At 43.9% G+C, this 23,763-nt stretch overlaps 1 protein-coding gene across 11 annotated transcripts in view; it reads right to left on the bottom strand.

Moving 5' to 3' along the window:
- The window catches only part of AGBL2 (AGBL carboxypeptidase 2), a 146,191-nt gene that overhangs the window by 65,515 nt on the left and 56,913 nt on the right, over window positions 1–23,763 (bottom strand). For 4 of the 11 annotated variants that reach the window (XM_056526573.1, XM_056526564.1, XM_056526571.1 and 1 more), the window contains one exon: window positions 16,293–17,064. The exons of 1 other annotated variant lie outside the window; for it this stretch is intronic. In XM_056526573.1, coding sequence (XP_056382548.1) covers window positions 16,774–17,064 — 291 coding nt within the window. In that variant the 3' untranslated portion in view covers window positions 16,293–16,773. Of the gene's footprint in view, window positions 1–7,354; window positions 7,561–7,732; window positions 7,943–16,292; window positions 17,065–21,124; window positions 21,146–23,763 lie in introns of those variants that run through there. 6 more of the 11 variants (XM_056526567.1, XM_056526569.1, XM_056526565.1 and 3 more) reach the window with 6 other exon arrangements.

Below are 23,763 nucleotides of genomic sequence, written 5' to 3'. Positions count from 1 at the left end.
GCTTTTGCTGTGTGAAGGCGACTACTCAGCCACAGGGTGTGGATTTTCACAGGAAGATATTTATTTGTAAGGTGTTCAGTTTCCGTTGCCTTTTTGGCTCAGTGTCTCATGCATCAAATGTAAATACATGTACATTAGTCTGGATGGATGAATGGACTGAATGTTGCCATGATAAAGTGAACTGTATTTTAAATACTCCAGATTTTTTCCACTGTTCTCTGTAAATGCTGTAAATATTAATAAAAAAAAATGCATTTTTACCTAAAAAAAAAAAAAAAAAAAAAAAAAAAAAAAGTAAGATCTGGCTGCTTGTAATTTTTTCCAAGACGTTAGACCAAAAATGAACAGGGTTGTATAAATTCCATCTACACACAATTGTTGATCCTGTGGTATTAAATGGTAAGGGCCCATTCACATGGCAGAATTTTATTGCTGTATTTTCTCTACTTCTCCACACAAAAACAAAGTCACAAAAGTCATGTGTATCAAATTCCAAGCAGAATTTCCATGTGGAAATTCTGTCTGGAGTCATTGTGGAGTCAAAGCCCCATTAAATGGAAACTCTCATTAAAGTAAACTTTTTATATAATATAGATCTTTAAAAAATAAAAATCTTTCTAATATATTTAACCTCTTAAGGACCAAGGACATCCTTGGTCCCTCTCCCGTGATATAACGCGGGGTCCCACGGTGACCCCGCATCATATCATGGCAGGCCCGTTGTCATAGTGAAGCCGGGACCCGCCGCTAATAGCGCGCGGCACTGATCGCGGTGCCGCGTGCTATTAACCCTTTAGCCACGCGCTCAAAGCTGAGCCACGCGGCTAAAAGTGAAAGTAAAAAGTGCCGGTTAGCTCAGTGGGCTTGAGCAGTCAAGCGGCAGAATCATCGATCACTGGTTTCCTATGAGAAACCAGTGATCAATGTAATAGATCAGTGTGTGCAGTGTTATAGGTCCCTATGGGAGCTATAACACTGCAAAAAAAAGTGAATAAAGATCATTTAACCCCTTCCCTATTAAAAGTTTGAATCACCCCCCTTTTCCCATAAAGAAAAAAAGTGTAAATAAAATAAACATATGGTATCGCCGCGTGCGGAAATGTCCAAATTATAAAAATATATAATTAATTAAACCGCACGGTCAATGGCGTACGCGCAAAAAAATTAGTGCATTTTTAGTCACTTTTTATATCAGGAGTCTTATCAATAAGTCCTATCAATGCAAAAATGGTACCGTTAAAAACTTCAGATCACGGCGCAAAAAATGAGCCCTCATACCGCCCCATAATAAAAAAGTTATAGGGGTCAGAAGATGACAATTTTAAACTTATTATTTTTCCTGCATGAAGTTATGATTATTTTTCCAGAAGTACGACAAAATCAAACCTATATAAGTAGGGTATCATTTTAATTGTATGGACCTACAGAATAAAGATAAGGTGTCATTTTTACCGAAAAATGTACTACGTAGAAACGGAAGCCCCCAAAAGTTACAAAACAGCGTTGTTTTATTCAATTTTGTCTCACAATGATTTTTTTTTTCCGTTTCACCGTAGATTTTTGGGCAAAATGACTGACGTCATTACAAAGTAGAATTGGTGGTGCAAAAAATAAGCAATCATATGGATTTTTAGGTGCAAAATTGAAAGTTATGATTTTTTTTAAAGGCAAGGAGCAAAAAACAAAAGTGCAAAAACGGAAAAAAAAAAACGGTCTTTAAGGGGTAAATTTTTTTTATTTACCATATTTTTTTGTCCTTTGAAATCTTGGCCACTAGGTGTCACCCTACTTTGTCCAGGATGGCATTTCCCCCCCTCACGTAATGCACATTTGGACCACTAATTGCCAGGGCAGGAAGTCCCACTGCAGGAAGTCACATCCACTCAGCTCGCTCTCTGCCTGTATATGAAACGGGCAGAGAGCGAGCACAGTGCTCGTGCACCTTAGTTACATATGCCCGCCCCGTGCATCTCCCCCTGTATTATACATCCCGCTGCACGCAACCACAGTGCAGCGCAAGTGGGCGTGGAGAGAGCACCATATAATCTGCACAGCCAGGAAGAAGGGCGGAAGCTGGCTCTGGCAGGCATCAGATGACGTCGCGCCTGCTGGGCCACGTCCACTTCACCCCTTACTGGAACACTGATGACTGAGCAGGCTGAGAAGCATGTAAAAAGGGGGGGGGGGGGGGGGGGTTAAAAGAATAAAAGGCAGGATTGGTGTCTGGGACAGATGCTGAAGGGATTTAGGGACAGATTGGTTTGATAGGTACTCTTTTTAATGTCAATGAAAGGTCTCGACAAGGTTTATTTTTCTGCTTCAAAATTACTTGTGTGTCATGGTTTTTGCATTGAGAAGTAGATGAAATTCTGCCTGTGAATGGACCCAAGGGGGTATTTCAGAGAAAGAGGAGTGTGTTTTGTACTCTCTCGTAGCCTTCATTGGGGGACACCATTACTGATGGGTATATGCTCTTGCCACTAGGAGGCACTGACACTAAGAAAAAGTCGGCTCCTCCCTGGCAGGATATACCAGCCCACTAGAAGTGAGGTAATCAGTTTTGGCACAAAGCAGTAGGAGAAGCCAACAAAGAAATAGGTCCCTCTGATAACCGGAAAGGATTACCCTGACAAAAAAATTAAGAAATGAAGGCTACGAGAGAGAGATTTTTATGGCGAGTACAAAAAATCTCCTTTTCTCGGTCGCTCTTCGTTGGGGGACGCAGTTACTGATGGGATGTACCAAAGCAGTCACCTAGGGTGGGAATAACAACCACCAGAGAAAGGGAATCGGTCCAGAGACCAAACCCACTCGTCCGTAAGGCCTGCAGACAAGATCCGGGGACAGAAACAACAGAGGCCCAGAAACTTAGCTCCCAGAAGATCCCCCCCCCCCCCATCCATGAAGATGGACTAGGACACCAAAGGAAGGGACCGTCCATTGCAGGGCTCTAACATACGGTATAGAGAGAGAGCCAAGAAAAGGGCGGAAGCCAGATGGGCCGGAACCATCCCAGAAGGAGGAAGTAAATCAACTTAAAAAAACACAGAACCAGGCAGTGCTAGCCCGCCTGGAAAACAAAAATGGAAAAGAGGCACAACAAGAGAACCCCATCCAGAGTCAACTGACTCAAGAGAACATAGCTGGAAAAACGCCAGGGATAGCAGCTTACGTCTGAGCAGAAGGTGAGCACAGAAGGTGGAGACCAGAAAAAGACTGAAACCGGCTCTAGAGAGGCCTGGTGCCTAAGATCAATGACCTGAAGACCCAAAACCCCTGTCCCAGGGGCCCATTGCGAGCACCCGGGAGGCAAAATTAGCTCAACTAGTGTAATCCGGATGACTAAACCACCCTCCATCTCAGGAGGACATGGACCCCGGAGGAGACAGAATGTAATAACTGCCAAACAAGAAGCGGAACACCCTGAAAAGGGGGCATCCCGGAACACTGGAGTGACAGACATGGGAATTGAAGGCTCCTGAGACTCCTGGAAGACTTACACCTGAAGGGTAAGTAAACCCCAACGTCCGCAAAACACTCTGGGTGACAAACTTCCGTGTCGAGACAAGAGAAAATGCGGTACAGAAAGACCGCCCAACAAAAGGGATCGCAAAGAAGTCTGGGCAGGATCGCTACACATGCCTGAGACCTCCAACCATCACTAAGTCCCAAAGGACCAGGAGGACAGACCTAGAAAATAAGGCACTCTGCAGCATCCTAGGGCAGTGTCCGAGACAAGGAGACTAACTGGTCCTGGACCCCAGTGGTCCGAGCGGACAACAGCACTCCGAAGTAACATCCTGTCAGGATAGGAACGAAGGGCGAAACAAGAGGGAACCTATCTGAGACTCCCAGGTTCTGGGCACAGGAAGGTTACGCCAGAAGACTCTGGTGTCAGTGCAGCGCAACTGACACTGTCAAAGGGAAGGATTGAACATACCCTTCCAGGGAGATTGTGCCGAGGGAGGAGGAGAGCAATGGCAGGACCCAAACAAACTATGGCTAGACCGGCTGTCTCCGAGCCATACACGATTGCATAAACTACTCCAACAGAGGAGAGTGCCAAGGCTGCATGAGCAAGAAACAGGAAGAGAGCCAGGCCGAGATAGTGGGCAGTAAGCACACAAGCATAGACAGCGAAAGGCTCTTCTGAATGCTCCAGTAAATGGTGTATGTATGGTAGTTGACCTGACATAGTAGTAAACCATGCAGACAACCGTCTGGCTTACTGGTATAGGATTCCTGAACGCACAGGATCACTCCTTCGAACCCTCCCACAGAAAGTTGGGTACTGGAGTGCGGCCGATCTAACGGGTGACCTGGTGGTGTAGGAGACCCAGCACATGAAAGGCTGGCTAACTGGCATCAGTCCCGTGTTACTGCAGGGACCCTCATCCAGATTCCTCACACCAGCAGTGAGGTATGGGAACCTGACCATGTCCACAGCAGCCCTGAGATGGGAGACTGACTGTGGCAGAAACTGTGTGGACAACAGTCTGGCTGAACAAGTACACTTCTAGGCACTGGCGAAAAGGAGACGACAGCCAGATAGGCAATTCCTTTGCCCTTCTGTCGCATGTGGGAGGGAGGGGAGGCCTAGAAGCCATGGATAGTTTCCCCCCCACCCAGGGAGAGCGGGGGAGGCTGAGAAGCCGTAGATTGTACCCCCGTCACTCCGTATAGGGTCCATAGGACATGCTGGCTCACTCCACACCTCGCACAGCTGTAGGGATGCCACTGATGCCACACAGCTGATGCAGTGTGATGAGTGACAGGCGGCGGAGAAAACCACACATAGCTCCCCACCTGGACAATTGGCTGTTCAGGGCTCCGTCCCTCACGATCCTGTCCCAGCATCTCTAAATGGCAGTTTTCTTCCTCCGTCAGCTGAGCTGGCTGATAAATTGGGACAAATCCAACCTCCTGCCTTCAACTTCAGCAAGATTCTTAGGCTTCATCATTGATTCCATCCAGATGACCATTCACCTATCTCCATAGAGAACGATTCGTGTCCAGTAGTTCGCAAAATTTCTAACTCCTCCCAGGAAGGTCCTTGTCTGTACGTAATTGAGAATGCTGGGACTAATGTCGGCAACTGCAGATGTGGTTCCTTGGCCCTTATGGCATTTTCTTCCTCTTCAGTAGGAGATTTTAGCAAATTGGAATCATGACCCTGTGCTCCCTGTCTTGTCAGATGGTGGCGCCATTTTCAGGACAGCAAATCCCAGATCCAATGATCTTGGATCACACTTATTACAGATGTGTCCCTTGTTGGCTGGGGAGCGCATTTTATGGAAGGTACAATTCAAGGAACTTGGTTTCCTCTAGAGAGACAACTATTCTCCAATCTCCGAGAGATCAGATTAGCTCTGTTGCATTTTGCTCCCCTAAAACAAACAGGGAGGCACGAGATCTCAGATTCTCTTCAGATAAATTGGACTGATCCTGGATTGGATGAAGCAGAACCTCGCGTATCTTTTGGCTGTTCACATTCGTGGCCATTTCAATGTCATAGCCGATTGCCTGAGCCATGGGCATTCAACAACGGAATGGTCCCTTCACCCAGAGGTGTTCAAGAACATTACGCTCAGGTTGGGTGTGCCAAAAATCGATCTGATGGCAACTAGGTTCAATTCCAAGGTGGAGGGATTTTTGTTCCCTATATCAGGAAGACAATCCATTCGCAATAGACGCTCTCTCAATCCTGTGGAGGTTCAGGCTGGCCTATATCTTCCCGCCCATTTCCTTGATTCCCAGGGTCTTGATGAAAATCAGGCGAGACCAAGCCTCTGTGATAGCCATTATTCCATATTGGCCAAAGACAGCTTGGTTTACCCAACTCGTTCAGATGAGTCAGGGTTAATTTTGGAGGCTTCCCTCCCAGAGCAAGTACTAGTGTTGGGGGACACTCAGAGCTGCTCCAACATCCATGTGTTCAACCTGAAAGGCTGGAGGTAGATCAGTCTCTTCCAAGATTAGAAGGGCTTTCAGGGGTGGTCTTCAGGACTTTGTCGCACTCAAGGGCAGATTCTACAAAAAAATCATATGCCAGGATTTGGAAAAAAATTTCAAGAAACAAAGTTCCATCTTCTAATCCGCCACTGGTGCAGATTCTGCTGTTTCTTCAAGATGGACTGGATAAGGGCCTAGCACCCTCTACTTTCAAGTCAATTTCCCAAGACCTCCTTGTAAGAAGATTCCTAAAAGGTGCCACAAGACTGAAGCCGATTCCATCAGGGCATTTTACGGTTTTGCTCAAGGGTTTATCATCTCCTCCCTTTGAGCTGCTGGAGGAAGTTAATCTCAAGTTTGTGATGTTAAAGATCACATTTTTATTAGCCATAACATCAGCAAAAAGAGTCGGGAGCTGCAAGCATTTTCAGAATTCGAGCCCTAAACCAAGTTCCTACCGGATCGCGTTCTACTGAAGAAGTTTTTACCATCCTTCATTCCTAAGGTGCCATCGATTACCAATGTTAACAAGATATCTCTTCCAGTGCTATCCTCCCCTTCCTCCTCCAGCGAAGAAAGAGGTCCTCATAACCTCGACATTTCAAGATGTCTTCGCATCTACCTCGATAGATGCAAGGATTTTAGGTAAGATGAAAATCTTCTCATCCTTTTTTCTGGAGCCAGGAAAGGCTTCAAGGCATCTAAACCTTTGATTAGCAGTTGGATCAAAGAAGCCATTCAGCCTTTTGCCTCTGAAACTCATATGCAAATCTGCCTCTTGGAGCTCTCCTCCTTATTTCACATTATTGGGTAGATTTAAGAATCTCCAGTTTTTCTACTTTTGGGCAGATAATATTGTCTTCTGCCTAGCTTGAGAACTCTACAATGGAGCATTATACTTGCTAAATCCCCATCTGGTTTTATTCTTTTGTTTTTATTTTCTTTTACTTGTCATTTACACAGTGACCTTATGGTGGTCTCCCTCTTTATAGGGGTCTTTGGGGCGGGTCTATTAATTTTAATACATTTCTACCTATTTACTCATTCCTTAGGTCCTACCAGTTCACAGGGGGGAGTTGGAATACCCCATCTGTTCTACTGTTAGGACTAAGGGAAAACAAATTATTGTTAGAAATTAATGAATGTTGCCGGTCCACTACTCCCTTTTTGCTGCAGGTTTAAAAGAGTCTGTATAAGAATTAAAACTTGTAACAAATTATTGTTAAAAATTAACAAATTATTATTAGAAATTAACGGATGTTGCCGGTCCACTGCTCCCTTTTTGCTACAGGTTTAGAAGAGTCTGTATAAGAATTAAAACTTGTTACAATGGGTCTCATGTATGGAATGATAGATTTTACTCACCACAGTTACTTAAAAATTTATAGAAATTTATTTAAAAATAAACGGAATCCAGGTCAGGTATTACCAATGTAATGATATATAATAGATGCCACACCGAACGTGCACATGATTGGGTTAAACGCAGCTGCTTGTGTTCATTCATTCTTCTTCACATTATCCAGTCTTCTTGCTGATGCAGAGATTTTTGCTTGTTTTATGTATTAGAAGTATTAATAGATGTGGCTTCTATCACATTGTTGGCTGCTGAAACAAAAATAATCCTGGTAAATGGATAAAGGGTACCTGTTACCTATTAAGAAGCTGTAAGATCACTTATCTCATAGGGTTTTTATGTGCACATTGTAGAAACATTTGGGGGGATTTATCAAAACCTATGTAGAGGAAGCGTGTTCCAGTTGCCCATAGCAACCAATCAGATTGCTTCTTTAATTTTTAAAAAGAGGCCCTAGGCATGTCTGAGGAAAAGGACGGAGCATCCTTGAAACGCGTTACATGTACTAAATAAAAGTAATTTTACTTACCTGGCTTGTGGACAGCGCTGAGAAATATCCCTCTTCCGTTTACACCTGACTGGTGTGAAAATCTGCCTCTTCTGTTTCCCACGCTGTTGCCTGGGCAGGATAAGCTCCACATCGGATCCAAAGTCCACATCGGATCCATCATTACCTCCGAAAGGAGACCATGCTTATGAGCGTTGTGCCTCTGTCTATAGCGCAACTAAATCTGGTGAGTCCTTTCTAATTAAAGGGGCCCCCTTTTTTATATTCGTTCTACACATTGGAGCGCTCTGTTCTCTTTCTCTTCTTTAATTTTTATAAAGGCCTCTGAAGGATGAAAGAAGCGATCTGATTGGTTGCTATGGGCAACTGGACCACTCTTCCTCTACACGGGTTCTGATAAATCTGCTCCATTGTGTTCTCTATATACACAGTGTGGTTTGTATGTTGTAGAAATCGGTGCCTGAAATCCCCATATTCTTTCATAAATGTTATCTCCCTTCCCTTAGGATGGATTCACACGTGGCATATTCTGTTGCAGTAAGTTGTTTCTGCAGCTAGCACATGGATTTCTGCAAGTTCTATTCAGATGAATTTAATAAGTTTAATGTTATTCAAAACAACTTACCTCCATTTAAGTGCCTATGCAATTGCAATTTTCAATATATTTGTAAGTCACTTCATTTACCAAAATGCGAGAAATAGTAGGAAAAAGGCAGTCATGGAGGCGGCTGCTCAGGGGTGTTCACAGTAAGATGGACTCAGGCCGGCACAGGACAATAAATATTTTATTGGCAATACGGACAAAGCGTTTTGGCACTCAAGTGCCTTCGTCAGGTCCAATTTGACAGTACTAAAAAAACACACACGAATGGAAATGTATATATATACAGTACAGACCAAAAGTTTGGACACCCCTTCTCATTCAAAGAGTTTTCTTTATTTTCATGACTATGAAAATTGTAGATTCACACTGAAGGCATCAAAACTATGAGCTAACACGTGGAATTATAGACATAACAAAAAAGTGTGAAACAACTGAAAATATGTCATACTCTAGGTGGAAAGTGTCCCCAAGTGCAGTCACAAAAACCATCAAGAGCTACAAAGAAACTGTCTCACATGCGGAGCGCCCCAGGAAAGGAAAACCAAGAGTCACCTCTGCTGCGGAGGATAAGTTCATCCGAGTCACTGGCCTCAGAAATCGCAGGTTAAAAGCAGCTCAGATTTGAGACCAGGTCAATGCCACACAGAGTTCTAGCAGCAGACACATCCCTAGAACAACTGTTAAGAGGAGACTGTGAATCAGGCCTTCATGGTAGAATATCTGCTAGTAAACCATTGCTAAGGACTGGCAACAAGCAGAAGAGACTTGTTTGGGCTAAAGAACACAAGGAATGGACATTAGACCAGTTGAAATCTGTGCTTTGGACTGATGAGTCCAAATTTGATATCTTTGGTTCCAACCACCGTGTCTTTGTGCGACGCAGAAAAGGTGAACGGATGGACACTACATGCCTGGTTCCCACCGTGAAGGATGGAGGAGGAGATGGAATGGTGTGGGGGTGCTTTGCTAGTGACACTGTTGGGGATTTATTCAAAATTGAAGGCATACTGAACCAGCATGGCTACCACAGCATCTTGCAGCGACATGCTATTCCATCCGGTTTGCGTTTAGTTGGACCATCATTTATTTTTCAACAGGACAATGACCCAAAACACACCTCCAGGCTGTGTAAGGGCTATTTGACCAAGAAGGAGAGTGATGGGGTGCTGCGCCAGATGACCTGGCCTCCACAGTCACCAGACCTGAACCAAATGAAGGCAAAAGGGCCAACAAGTGCTAAGCATATCTGGGAACTCCTTCAAGACTGTTGGAAGACCATTTCAGGTGACTACCTCTTGAAGCTCATCAAGAGAATGCCAAGAGTGTGCAAAGCAGTAATCAAAGCAAAAGGTGGCTACTTTGAAGAACCTAGAATATGACATATTTTCAGTTGTTTCATACTTTTTTGTTATGTCTATAATTCCACGTGTTAATTCATAGTTTTGATGCCTTCAGTGTGAATCTACAATTTTCATAGTCATGAAAATAAAGAAAACTCTTTGAATGAGAAGGTGTGTCCAAACTTTTGGTCTGTACTGTATATATATATATATATATATATATATATATATATATATATATATATATATATATATAGTTATATTTGTTGGTTTTTTTCCCTCCCTTTTTTGGTTTAGTTGCAATACACACAAAGGGAATAAACCATTTGTATAGCAAAACATGTGTTACTGCAATCTTTTTCTGTGAGAAATACTTAATTTTATTGAAAAATTTCAGGGGTGCCAACATTTACGGCCATGACTGTATGTATATATGGTCACCACGCAATAAATATATAATTATAAAAACATATATATGCTATGGCTACTATTGTGTAAGCTTCTTGGAAATGATCAGTATTATGGATCGACCGATTATCGGTATGGCCAATATTATCGGCCGATAATCACAATTTTGGGCATTATCGGTATCGGCAATTACCTTGCCGATAAGCCGTTAATGCCCCGCCCCCCGCACCGGAGTGGACCCCGGGAACAGGTAATTATAAAACCGGGGATGGGGGAGGCAATGGGGCAGGTGTGGTGCGGGGGGTCGGTGGCGGGCGCGGTGGCGGCAGTCGCGGTGCGACGGTGGGGGGAGCGGTGCGGCGCAGCAGTGGGAGGAGCGGTGGCGGTGATAGGTCTCAGGACCCCCGGACAGGCAGGGGGAAAGAAGCGGGTGGCGGCCGCGGCCTATGGCACCGCAAAAGCCACTGCGCCCAATTTAAATCAATGATCTGCAGCGGTGTCGCGGGGGGATAAATAGCCGATAACTTATACCGGAATATCGATATAAGTTATCGGCTATCGGCCCTAACCTCCACCGGTTATTGGTATCAGCCCTATAAAACGATATCGGTCGATCCCTAATCAGTATATCATAAAACAATATTCTAATAGTATGTGCAGGAAGTATGTATAGAACCATACTATTAAGTATAAAAACATAATTACATCTATAAAAAAAAATGGCTTATTGGTAATTTGACAGTACAAAAAAATACACATGGATAGAAATATATTTATATATATATGTAAATATATGTATTTTTTTAAATAGTTATGTTTAAAAAAAATACATATATTTACATCAATACTGATTTTTTTTTTTTTTAGCATTGGGCAACCAGGTAAAGAGCTTTTTAGTATATGCATAGTTTTTAATATATATATATAACATACATAGTATGTACAGGCAGTATAAATGTGACAGACAGTGGCCGGAAGACATACAAAGTGTATACGCGATCTCGGGCTTGCTCAGTTATGATAATACGTTTTGATAAGTAGTGGGAAACAGTCATAAACTTACCACTTCTAGGTAGTTGGTGCTGTGAGAGTGTGCTATGGAAAGGAGGAACAAGGTGAGATGGTATGGTAGGGCTAACAGGCTCTGCGAGCAGGGTATTGGGGTTAACTGGAATACGTGGTGGGGATCCTGTGTAGTATCGGTGGCGGCGTGGTCTGGCTGCACGTGCCGGGAGTGCGCGCATGAAGCAGGGACTCCCGACACGTCACTTCCGGCCAGCGCCGACTTTGCCATGGTACCGCAGACGCTGTGTTGTCAGCCGCATGCGGACGGAGTATTGGTGACAGCGCTCCAGTATAACGTTCAGAAGGGGCTTGGGGATGATTAGAATGGGAATACTGGATATAGTATACATGAAGGGGGTATAAGAGAGCCTGCATAGTTTGCAAATAAGATGTGGAGGGGATCCCGGTTTATAAGGCTGTAAATACACATAGGACAATATTTGACATTGTATGTACTTGACTGCATTATGGGGGGATACAAGTGGGTACAGCCCACTTGTCAGCGGCGTATGAACGGAGTATTGATGACAGTGCACCTGTATAACGTTCAGCAGGCCCTGGGAATACCAGGGCCTGCTGAACGTTATACAGGAGCACTGTCATCAATACTCCGTTCATACGCCGCTGACAACACAAAGTCTGCGGTACAATGGCAACGTCGGCACTGGCCGGAAGTGACGGGCTGGGAGTCCCTGCTTTATGCACGCGCTCCCGGCACGCGCAGCCAGACCACGCCGGCACCGATACTACACAGGATCCCCACCAGGTATTCCAATTAACCCAAATACCCTGCTCGCAGAGCCTGTTAACCCTACCATACCATCATCTCACTCTTGTTCCTCCTTTTTAGTCATGCTGCGCCACGCCCCATCCCATAGACTTGTAATTAGTAGTTACATAGACTTGTAATCAGTCGCTTCCTATATATAGTTACATAGTTACATAGTTACATAGTTAGTACGGTCGAAAAAAGACATATGTCCATCAAGTTCAACCAGGGAATTAAGGGGTAGGGGTGTGGCGTGATATTGGGGAAGGGATGAGATTTTATATTTCTTCATAAGCATTAATCTTATTTTGTTCCAGGAATGTATCTAATCCTGTTTTAAAGCTGTTAATTGTTCCTGCTGTGACCAGTTCCTGAGGTAGACTGTTCCATAAGTTCACAGTTCTCATGGTAAAGAAGGCGTGTCACCCCTTGAGACTAAACTTTTTCTTCTCCAGACGGAGGGAGTGCCCCCTCGTCCTTTGGGGGGGTTTAACCTGGAACAGTTTTTCTCCATATTTTTTGTATGGGCCATTAATATACTTATATACGTTTATCATATCCCCCCTTAAACGTCTCTTCTCAAGACTAAACAATTGTAACTCCTTTAATCGCTCCTCATAGCTAAGATGTTCCATTCCCCATATTAGTTTAGTCGCGCGTCTCTGCACCCTTTCCAACTCCGCAGTGTCCCTTTTATGGACAGGTGCCCAAAACTGAACAGCATATTCCAGGTAAGGCCGTACCAATGATTTATAAAGGGGGAGTATTATGTCCCTGTCCCTTGAGTCCATGCCTCTTTTGATACATGACAATATCCTGCCAGCTTTGGAAGCAGCAGCCTGACATTGCATGCTATTTTGTAGTCTGTGATCTACAAGTACACCCAGATCCTTCTCTACCAGTGACTCTGCCAGTTTAATCCCCCCTAAGACATACGATGCATGCAGGTTATTAGTACCCAGATGCATAACTTTACATTTATCCACATTGAACCTCATTTGCCAAGTGGATGCCCAGACACTTAGTCTATCCAAGTCATCTTGTAACCTATGCACATCCTCTATAGACTGTACCGTGCTACAAAGCTTGGTGTCATCTGCAAAGATAGAAACAGAGCTGTTAATACCATCCTCTATATCATTGATAAATAAATTAAACAACAGCGGGCCCAGTACTGAACCTTGGGGTACACCACTAATTACCGGGGACCAATCAGAGGACGAATCATTGACCACCACTCTCTATAACCATCAATAAGCTTCTTACACCTCTCAGGGTATGTTCACACTGATTAATATGTGCAAGGAATTCTCGCTGAAAAAATCTGCTCAGAAATGACCGTTTTTTTCCTCGTGGAATTCCGCGCGGCGTTCCGCACTGATCAGTGCGGAAATCAGTGCGGAATTCAACGCAGCATAGGAGACATTATTTAAAAAATATATTTTTTTTTATTTACGCGAATTCCGCACGAAATCCGCGCAATTTCTGTGCAAATTCCGTGCGGAAGTGTGGCGGACTGAATTTTTTTTTACATTGAGTTCTATGGGCTTAGGACGCGAATTCCGCATGAAGAAAGAACATGTTCGTTCTTCATGCGGAACGGAATTCAGTGACAGAATTCTGCTAGCGGAAATTCCTCAGTGTGAACTGAGGAGCAGAAATGTAATTACATACTATGGGGTTTTTCACTGCTGAATGAATTGGAGAGGAATAAGTGAGCAGAATTACTCGCGGAAACCTTCAGTGTGAACATACCCTCAGCCGGAATGTTGGACCACTCTTCCTTTGCAAACTGCTCCAGGTCTCTCTTATTGGAAGGGCGCCTTTTCCCAACAGCAATTTTAAGATCTCTCCACAGGTGTTCAATGGTATTTAGATCTGGACTCACTTCAGAACTCTCCAGTGCTTTGTTGCCATCCATTTCTGGGTGCTCTTTGATGTATGTTTGGGGTCATTGTCCTGCTGGAAGACCCAAGATCTCGAACGCAAACCCAGCTTTCTGACACTGGGCTGTACAGTGTGACCCAAAATCCGTTGGTAATCATCAGATTTCATGATGCCTTGCACACATTCAAGGCACCCAGAGGCAGCAAAACAACCCCAAAACATCATTGAACCTCCACCATATTTCACTGTAGGTTCTGTGTTCTTTTCTTTGTAGGCCTCATTTCATTTTCCGTAAACAGTAGAATGATGTGCTTTACCAAAAAGCTCTTTCTTGGTCTCATCTGTCCTTAAGACGTTTCTCAGAAGGATTTTGGCTTACTCAAGTTCATATTGGCAAAATGCAGTCTCGCTTTTTTATGTCTCTGTGTCAGCGATGGGGTCTTCCTGGGTCTCCTGCCATAGCGTTTAATTGAATTTAAATGTCAATGGATATTCGCGCTGACACTGATGCTCCCTGAGCCTGCAGGACAGCTTGAATATCTTTGGAACTTGTTTGGGGCTGCTTATCCTCCATATGGACTATCCTGCGTTGACACCTTTCATCAATTTGTCTCTTCTGTCCACGCCCAGGGAGATTAGATACAGTGCCATGGGTTGCAAACTTCTTGATAATGTTGCGCACTGTGGCAAATATAGATCTCTGGAGATGGACTTGTAACCTTGAGATTGTTGATATTGTTCCACAATTTTGGTTCTCAAGTCCTCAGACAGTTCTCTTCCCCTCTTTCTGTTGTCCATACTTAGTGTGGCACACACAGACACACAATGCAAAGACTACGTTAACTTCACTCATTTTTATCTGCTTTCAGGTGATTTTTATATTGCCCACACCTGTTATTTGCCCCAGGTGAGTTTAAAGGAGCATCACATGCTTAAAACAATCTTATTTATCCACAATTTTGAAAGGGTGCCAATAATTTTGTCCAGCTCATTTTTGGAGTTTGCTGTGACATTATGTCCAATTTACTTTTTTTCCTCCCTTTTTTGGTTAAGTTCCAATACACACAATGGGAATAAACGTGTATAGAAAAACATGTGTTACTGCAATCCTTGTCTTTGAGAAATACTTCATTTTCTTGAAAAATTTCAGGGGTGCCAACATTTACAGCCATGACTGTATATATACATTTCCATTCATGTGCGTTTTTTTAAGTACTGTCAAATTGGAGCTGAGGAAGGCACTTTGTAAGTGCCAAAACGCGTTGTCCGTATTGGCAATAAAATATTTATTGTCCTGTGCCGGCCTGAGTCAGTCTTGCTGTGAACAACGCTGAGCAGCGCCACCAAGACCGCCTCTTTTCTACTATTTCTATGCTGGTCCCCCATTGGGCGTCCAGAATCGGTCCGAGTGCAGCAGCCCTATTTCTACACATCTCATTGGATCCTGACAACCACGATCGCCAAAAAGCTGAGGATCAGCTTAGGTGTGGTGAAGCGATCACACGAGTCTCTTTTTCCATCTCTCCCAACCTTGTTCATTTACCAAAACGTATTTAAAAACACCTTAAGTGTTGGCAACTAGGTGTCTCACTTTTCTGCTCTCTGCTTATTAAGGGAATTATGGGGGAGATTTATCAAAACCTGTGCAGAGGAAAAGTGGTGCAGTTGCCCATGGCAACTAATCAGATTGCTTCTTTCATTTTTAAAGAGACCTTTGAAAAATGAAAGAAGCTATCTGATTGGTTGCCATGAGCAACTGCACCGCTCTTCCTAAGCACAGTTTTTGATAAATCTCCCCCTATGTCTCTAGCAGCAGAGAGCCCAGGACATAACACAGGAATTGTTATTGGGCAGGGGCGGGACTTAGCAAGTGCTGCGTGCAGAAGGGAGCCAGGACTATTTACATTTATCCTAGGTAAAAATCATACAGGTAAAAATCGAGGCTTTCCTCTAATCACTGATTAGCTGTAATGAACAGCTATAATCACTTGTGTTCTTACTATGTACTCCGTGCGGCCTCCTAATTGTAATCCTCTATCTTCCTCCTCCCTTTAGCTTGTTGTCATCAGAAGCAGCAGTTTACTGCTTAGGTCAGGTCTGTTTTTGTGAGGTATCCCCTTCTTTAGTGTCCTCCTATTGCTGTTTTTCCTTTGGCACACACAGCACCTTGCAAAGCCAGTACATCAATGACCCCCTTCTCCCCCCCCCCCCCATGCCATCTATATTTCTGTACTGTGTAAATCACCTCTTAACACATTGCCAGCCTATTCAGTCCAGTGCGCTTTCTCCAGCACTACATCATGGTATAGCAGTAAGAAATAGCTGCTGTCCTGAGGGGAATGGAAGTTCAGGTGTGAGAACCAGCTTGCAAACAGTCCAGCTCTGGTCCCACTCATGGAAATAGAGATAATGAGAATTAGCTGTGCACCAGGGAGGGAGTGCTCAGGGGCTCAATAACAGCAGGAAAAGCCAAAAAATCACTTTGTCACCTCTAAATGGTTAATGCAACACAACCATGCTGGTTCTTAAAACTCTATTAAAAGTACAAATATGTTTTAAACAGATGCAAAAATTTAGGCAACATAATCTACTGCAGGTGAATCCATAATTACACTTGTGATCTCCAAAATGTGAGACTCTCTAGCTTTTGCAAAACTACAAACTTTGGAATTTTATGGCAGTGGTAGGTTAGGGGATGCTGGGGTGACAGTTTAACATCTATTAAGTCACAGGTGTTAGCTGCCAGGGCAGGACTCCATCGTGTGACAACTAATTTCCAACCAGAAATCACCTGCATAACTTTATATTTCTCCATTTTACAACTAGCTGCTGTCGGTTAACTAGATGATCCCAAGTAATAACTAATATTAATAAATCAATCAATCAATCAACCCTAAAAAAGAGGGCGATCACCCCCAGCCCACTGTATTTATTTCTGTCCTGCCGCACAGTGGGATTTGCTGTTGGTGATCTTCTCCCTCCTTTTTTCTTAAGGGAACCCTGCAGAGAGTTTTCTCCCTCTTTTTTTATGTTTACCTGCAGCTTTTCAACTGCACTGTGTCCCAGCTTCTGGTGGTCTCCACTTTCCGTCCTCTTGCTCATGTTCAACCCAGCTGCTGTCTGCACTGCGGTGTGGTCCAGAGGTTGCACGTAGCTCTTGGAGGGCACCGCCATCTTGAGGAAGAGACAACGGCAGATTCTGTCATCACTTCCGGCCCTCACCAGACAAGACACAGACTTTTCCTCATACTTTGACAGATAAGTTAGGGCTTGGGGATTATGTTTATATTTATTTTGACCTGCTTCATTCATAGTTTTTTGTGGTCTCTTTGCTTCTTCTTGTGGGGGCAAGGTTTCTGGGCGTGGAACTGGCCAGGTCTATATAAGACGGTCAGTTCCTGTGCTCGGTCTCTGTCTGCACATGCTTACAAGCTAACCAATGGAGTCAAGTTTTCTTGTCTGTGTTCCTGGTTGCTTAGTCATCTGTGGTTTGTCTGGATAGCTCTGACCTTCTGTTACTGCTTCTAATTGTAAAGCTGTTTGGCTTAAGCTGTCGCTAAGCTTTCTGTTTCTTAACTCTTCTTTGTTTTTTCAAGTATGTCTTACCTGTGGAAGGTTTTGACTTGGGTTTGGCATGAAAATCCTCAACCAAGAGTGTTTTAACTGCAATACCCCATTGGAGGACTCATACCAGTTTCCCGCTGTAAAAGCTGTTGTGCTTGGGTTCAGCCTTAGTGGGAACCAACCATTCAGGAGATGGTCATTTGGGTTAAAGATTATGTTTAGAGATCTGAAAGACTTCCTCATTCATAAGCATTCCTGTCACCATTCCCTACATAGGGTGATAGAGTTGTCGGGGGTGTCTAAAGAAAGACCTTTGTGGTCTCCCTTTTATCATCTTGTTCTGACAAAGATTCACCTTCTGCGTTTTTCCCATCAGAAAAGACCCAAATGTTACTTAAGTCCATTAGGTCAGGGGACCATGATGTTGACGAAGGGAAGCCTTCTGATCTCAAGGACCACGGGTCTTCAGAGCGGATAAGACCTTTGTCTCTGTCATGAAGATAGAGTGGTGGCTGCTGTAGTGGCAGCTCTTAAGCTTCAAGGATTGACCATAGTACCTTATCTAGATGACTGGCTTCTGAAAGCTTCTACACAAACGGTCCTGACACACCTGACTTTATGTGGCGCTCTTGTTACTTCACCAGCTTGGTTGGATCATCAATTGGCAGAAGTCAAACGTGAGGCCATCAATGTCTATCAAGTTCCTTGGTATCATCATCAATTCCATTGAGATGTCACTCTGGCTTACTTCGTAGAGTCCAAGGTCCAGAAATCATCAGAGCTCCTGGCTGTGCCTCATCTGGTACCCATCCGGGAACTTAGAAGCTCATGTCACTGCAGAGAGGGTCCCTTGTGCGTTATGTCACCTTCATCCTCTTCAGTTGGAGATTCTAGAAAAGTTGAATTGCAGCCTGAAAGGGCTAAGGACCCTGTGCTCCCTGACTTGTCAATCCTGCATTTCCCTCAGATGGTGGATCCAGCTCGAGGACTGAAGGTCCTCACGGGACCCCCACGAGCAGACATCTTATCCCCTATCCATGGATAGGGGATAAGATGTCTAGGGGCAGAGTACCCTTTTAAGCTGGATCTGCAGACACCACCTCCTTGAAAGAGCACCAAGCCGAGAAAATCCTCATGATCCGGGAGTATGTTCTCTTAGTCGAATCTGCTCTTGAGTGATACAAGATTCTCAGGACCGACTTTGAAAGCCCTTCTTATCTAGGAAGGGACTGATCAACCTCCAGGCTGTCAGGTGGAACAGTTAAGTGGAGCTGAGTGTCCCACGACACCAGAGTCTGCTGAGGGGGAAGCCCCTTATATTGCTCTTTTATTCATTAAAATGAGGTGGGTAAACCAGGATCTCTTTGGCTAAAATGGAATGATGGATATTATTATGGGGCCTGACGAAGTGCTTTGATAGCACAATACGGACCGTGGCCCGCCGCTGTCTGCTGCTCCCCCACTGGAACATCTGCCTCCCGTGGTCTATATTTGCACTGGCACTTTATGGAATAAAGAATGTACCTTGTTAACCTCTTGGGTCTCGGGCGAGTTGCTCCCGTCTCTTCCTTCTTCTAATTTGCACAATATTATTAAGGGCTTGCGCCTGATTGAGTTTTTATTAATATCCTCGGAATTAAGGAAAACAGAGGGAAGTTGTACGCCAGCCTGAACCTCAAGGGAGCATCTATCGCCAATGGTTTGTGCTACATGTATAGGGTGCAAAACCTCTCCACCTTGGCGTTGAACCTTATTGCAATAAAATCCACCTCTGGCATACCCCATTTAAAAATCTCCAGACCACTACACTGTCGGCAGACTGCCATTTAGCCGGTCTACTTTCACGTAGAGGAAGCCACAGATGTGGATTGCAGACAAATAGGTAGGGTTTATCTCTGCCCAATGCAGTATCATTCCCATCTCTTTTAGGACAGGTTGAGATCTTGTTCTTGCTGATGTAGAGAACTGCCGTCAAGTCACCTAAGTGGACTCTTGCTGTGTTTCCTTGGATTTTAGGAGCAAACTGAAGGAGTGCTAGCTGGATCGCACGCATCTTGTGGAGATTGGATGAAAGTTTCTTCTGGAATGTCAAAATTCCTAAGACTAGGATTCCTGACAGATTCGACCCCAGCCTACCAGGGACCCCCGTGATCTCTCCTGCAGCCCCCGGAGTCATCAGTTCTACGGAGCTAAGTTTGCTCTGTGGCTGATGACTTACGATACAGGGGCTGGCAGTCCGTGACATCATGGCTCCGCCCCATCATGACGTCACATCCCGCCTCCATAATGCAAGTCTATGGAAGGGGGCGTAAAGGGGGCCACGCCCCCTCCCATAGACTTGCATTAAGGGGCAGGGCGTGACGTCACGAACGGCCGGCCCCTGTATCGTGAGTCATCAGCCAAGGAGCAAACTTAGAGCTGATGACTCGGGGGCTGCAGGAGAGATCGCGGGGGTTCTCATCAGCAGGGCCCCCGCGAACAGACATCTTATCCCCTATACTTGCATAGGGAATTAGATGTCTAGAGGTAAAGTACCCCTTTAAGAGTTCAAATTTCAGTGATTTAGTTTGTCTATATAGGCAGAGAGCTTAAAGCCAAAATTTTTAAAAATCATTCCGGAATAGTATTTGTTGGTAGTACTCAAGGGGTTAGCATCTTCCCTATTTGAGCCTCTGCAGGATGCAGAGATTTAAGACATCACCTGGAAGTTGTCACTTATGCTAGCAGTAATTTCTGCCAAGATGATCCGTGAGCTGCAAGCCTTCACAGGGTTAAAACTTTACACTAAAATTCTTCAAGATTGAGTACTCCTAAGGTTTTTACTGACCTTCTCTGTGAAAGTTCCACCCTTTTGAAATATAAACAGAGGTATCTCTTCCGGTCCTTGCCCCTCATCCTACTCCCTCTCTGGACTTGATCGGCAGTGCAGATTTATTGATGGGCGAACTGTGCTAAATTCTGCCAGGCAGGAGAGCCCTCCCATGGGGTCCTCTTCTTGTAGAGGAGTAACTTGTAGCTTCTGGGACGCAACACAAAATCTGCAACAGGGCCCCATATGCAATGTATAATACTGGTCTCTTATGGGGCAGATGTGCTTTTAAGCACCCTTAGGCACCAGGGCCCTGGTGCGACTGCTACCTCTGTACCCCCTATAGTTACGCCATGTCTTCTTGCTTACTCCCATCTGTGCTGCTGGTAGGACATAAGAGGATTTTTTAACAATAATTTGTTTTCCCATAGACCTAACAGCAGCACACAACTCAAGTTATAGTATCCGTACCAAAAAGAAAAAGATGCCGGCACTGGCGGTTCCGGTAATCAGCTCAGGGAAGTTTGCTGTGTATATGGACCAGCGCTATGGTGTGGATACGGTCCTAAGATTCGTCCGTGGTGCTGTCCCCCGAGAATATGCAAAGCATACGTTAACATAGATAAGAAGAAAAAGAAGGGGCACTCACAAATCTTCTCTTGCTCAGACCTTTATTCGGTGGTTGACGGCAGCAGGGACGCCAGGCAGATCTTAATGCCACGCCGGACCAGAGACAAACAGGAGCCATGATGGTAATAGCTATTTCACGCCGCTCCCGATGCTTCTCCAGACCACACCTGCTCTGTGACGTTGGCCAGGTAAAATACTTGCTGGCCAGGTATGTCACTGGAGGCGTTCACCATAAACACCGGGAATTTAACCCTTGCATGTTAGATACAAACAGATGCAAATAAACATACATAACACAATAAGATCCTGATAGTACAGCATTACTATTAATAAACTACACTAGAATAAGGAGCAATACATTATATAAAAGCGCTCATGTCTAAACGGTCATTTAGACCAAAACTACCCTGTGCTTTAGTTCTGATGATCCATTTACCTTCCCGTTGCAATAAAGCTTTTCTCCTATCAATTCCTCTCTTAAACTCTATTTTCTCTAGTCCTAGAAATGACATGGCCTTCGCGTTCCCGTTATGTTCCTCTCTTATGTGGGTGATTAACCTAGGGGATCCTTTATTCATTTTTATGGTATTCACATGTTCCCTAAATCTCACATTGAGAGCTCTTATCATACACCCTATGTAGAACCGTTTGCAATCACAGACTATGGCGTAGACTACATGATTTCTTCTGCAGCACATGCTATCCTTGAACTGTACTATCTCTCCTCCTAGATTAACATATTTATCTGTACAGAGATAGGAGAACCAGTTGCAGGTTCCACACCTGTAATTCCCTGGGCTCAGGCTTTTTCCTAGCCATGTCTCTTTCTTTGAGTCCTCTTTGAGTTTGCTTGTCACTAATATGTCTTTAATGCTTTTACATTTTTTAACGCTATTAGTGGATCACTATTCCCATACTCTTTTAGGTCTGCATCTCTCTATATTAGAAACCAGTTTTTCTTTATAAATTCTTTTATTATTTTGGCCATCGGATTATATTTATATGAAAAACAAAAACGTGGACTGTCTTCCTGATTGTTACTAATATTTTGGGGGGTCCTGTTCTGATGCCTATTTTTTCACTTATTCGTCTGTTGTTTATTTTTCTGTAGTAGCTCTCTACGATTGACTTTTCCTGCTTTTCTCATCGTTTCTTTTAGGACATACATTCGGTAGCCTCTTGCTAGTAGCTGCTGTTTCAGTTCTTCTGCCTGTAGGAGATAATCACATTCTGTACTATTTATTCTTTTTAATCTTAAAAATTGTCCATAAGGGATCGCTGCCTTCGTATGTTCGGGGTGGTAACTATTAAAGTGCAGAAGTGCATTGCATGCCGTGGGTTTACGAAACCCTCGGGTTACCAGGCTATCTTCTTCCAATGTGACCAAAACATCTAAGAACTCCAGGCTCTTTGGACCTACTTTCCAGGTAAACTTTAAGTTCATATTATTCACGCTATTTAACTGTGACATAAACTCAGTGAAAGCTTCCTCAAAATCTGACCACACCATAAAGATGTTGTCGACAAATCGACTATAACAGGCAACCTTCCCTTAGGTATGGGTTCTCAGCGGTAAATACAAATCTTTTTTCAAAGGCTGCCATGTACAAATTAGCCAATGTGCATGCAACCGGCGTGCCCATTGCTACGCCGCCAGCTTGCACATAGCACTCGTCCCCAAACCTGAAACAGTTGCCTGTCAGGATTAAATCCAAAGCGTGCATACAAAATTAACAAACCCCTGGTTTTTGTCTGACTTCTGTTAGAAGCCCCTGATTACTTCTACACTCTCCGCTTGTGAGATGCTTGTATACAAGCTTTCTATGTCTATGGACACAATAATGCTATTTTTAGGCCAGTTCAACCCCTCCAACGTGAGGAGAAACTCATTTGTGTCCTTAACTAATGAAGGAATCTCAGCAAGCAGGGGGAGTAAGAGCCAGTCAATATATCTCGACAGTGGCTCCATTAGTGTCCCCACCCCGGAGACAATGGGTCTCCCGAGTGGGGACACTAATGTTTTATGCATCTTAGGAAGAAAGTACCAGTTAGCTTCTTATGGGTTAAGAGGAAACAGCTTCTCTGACATTCTTTTTGACAAAATGCCACTTTCTACATAGTTCCTTAATAGGGTTTGCAACTTGGTGATCATCTTAAGTGTGGGGTTATTGGCTAGTTTACAGTAGGATTTCTTATCACTGAGTTGACGCTCTGCCTCAGCCAAATAGTATTCCGTTTCATAACAACGATATTCCCCCCCTTTATCTGATTTTTTAAAATTATTATATCCTCTTTTTTTCTCGGTTTTCTAACGCTTTCATTTCATCCTGCGTTTTATTTATTTATATAGCGCCTACAGATTCCGCAGTGCTTACAATTATGGGGTTAGGTTCGAAGGGGCAGGGGGGTATCTTAAAGCTTTCATATCTACAAGAACTCTTTTATGGAAAATATTGATGTTGCTCCCTGACTGAACAGGCGGGCAAAAAGTGGATGCCATTCCTCGTAAATTCGGGAATATATAAGGTGTCTGGAGTAGAGTCCGGATCATTCTCAGACAATAGCTCTATCATATCGCCAAGAGAGTTTAGCTCTGCTTGTGTGGCTTCTACCATTACTGTAAACCCTAATGGTCCTATGCTTACATGAATTTCTCCCTAGGTTCTCAAATGCATATTGGATTTATTTTGAAAAAGCTTTTTCAAATTAAGCTTACGGAGAGCTTTGAAGAGGTCAATCTCAAAGGTGACCTCGTCAAAGTTCTCAGCTACACAGTAATTAAGTCCTTTTGATAGGACTGAGATCATGGCATCATCCAGTGTCATATCGGACAGGTTGACAACAGTGAGGTTGCAGTTCCTTTTTTCTAC

Source organism: Hyla sarda, chromosome 6 (genome assembly GCF_029499605.1).
Source record: "Hyla sarda isolate aHylSar1 chromosome 6, aHylSar1.hap1, whole genome shotgun sequence".
Classification (NCBI taxonomy): Eukaryota; Metazoa; Chordata; class Amphibia; order Anura; family Hylidae; genus Hyla; species Hyla sarda.
Note: the sequence above shows the minus strand (reverse complement) of the source record. Positions and strands in the feature narration are given on the sequence as shown.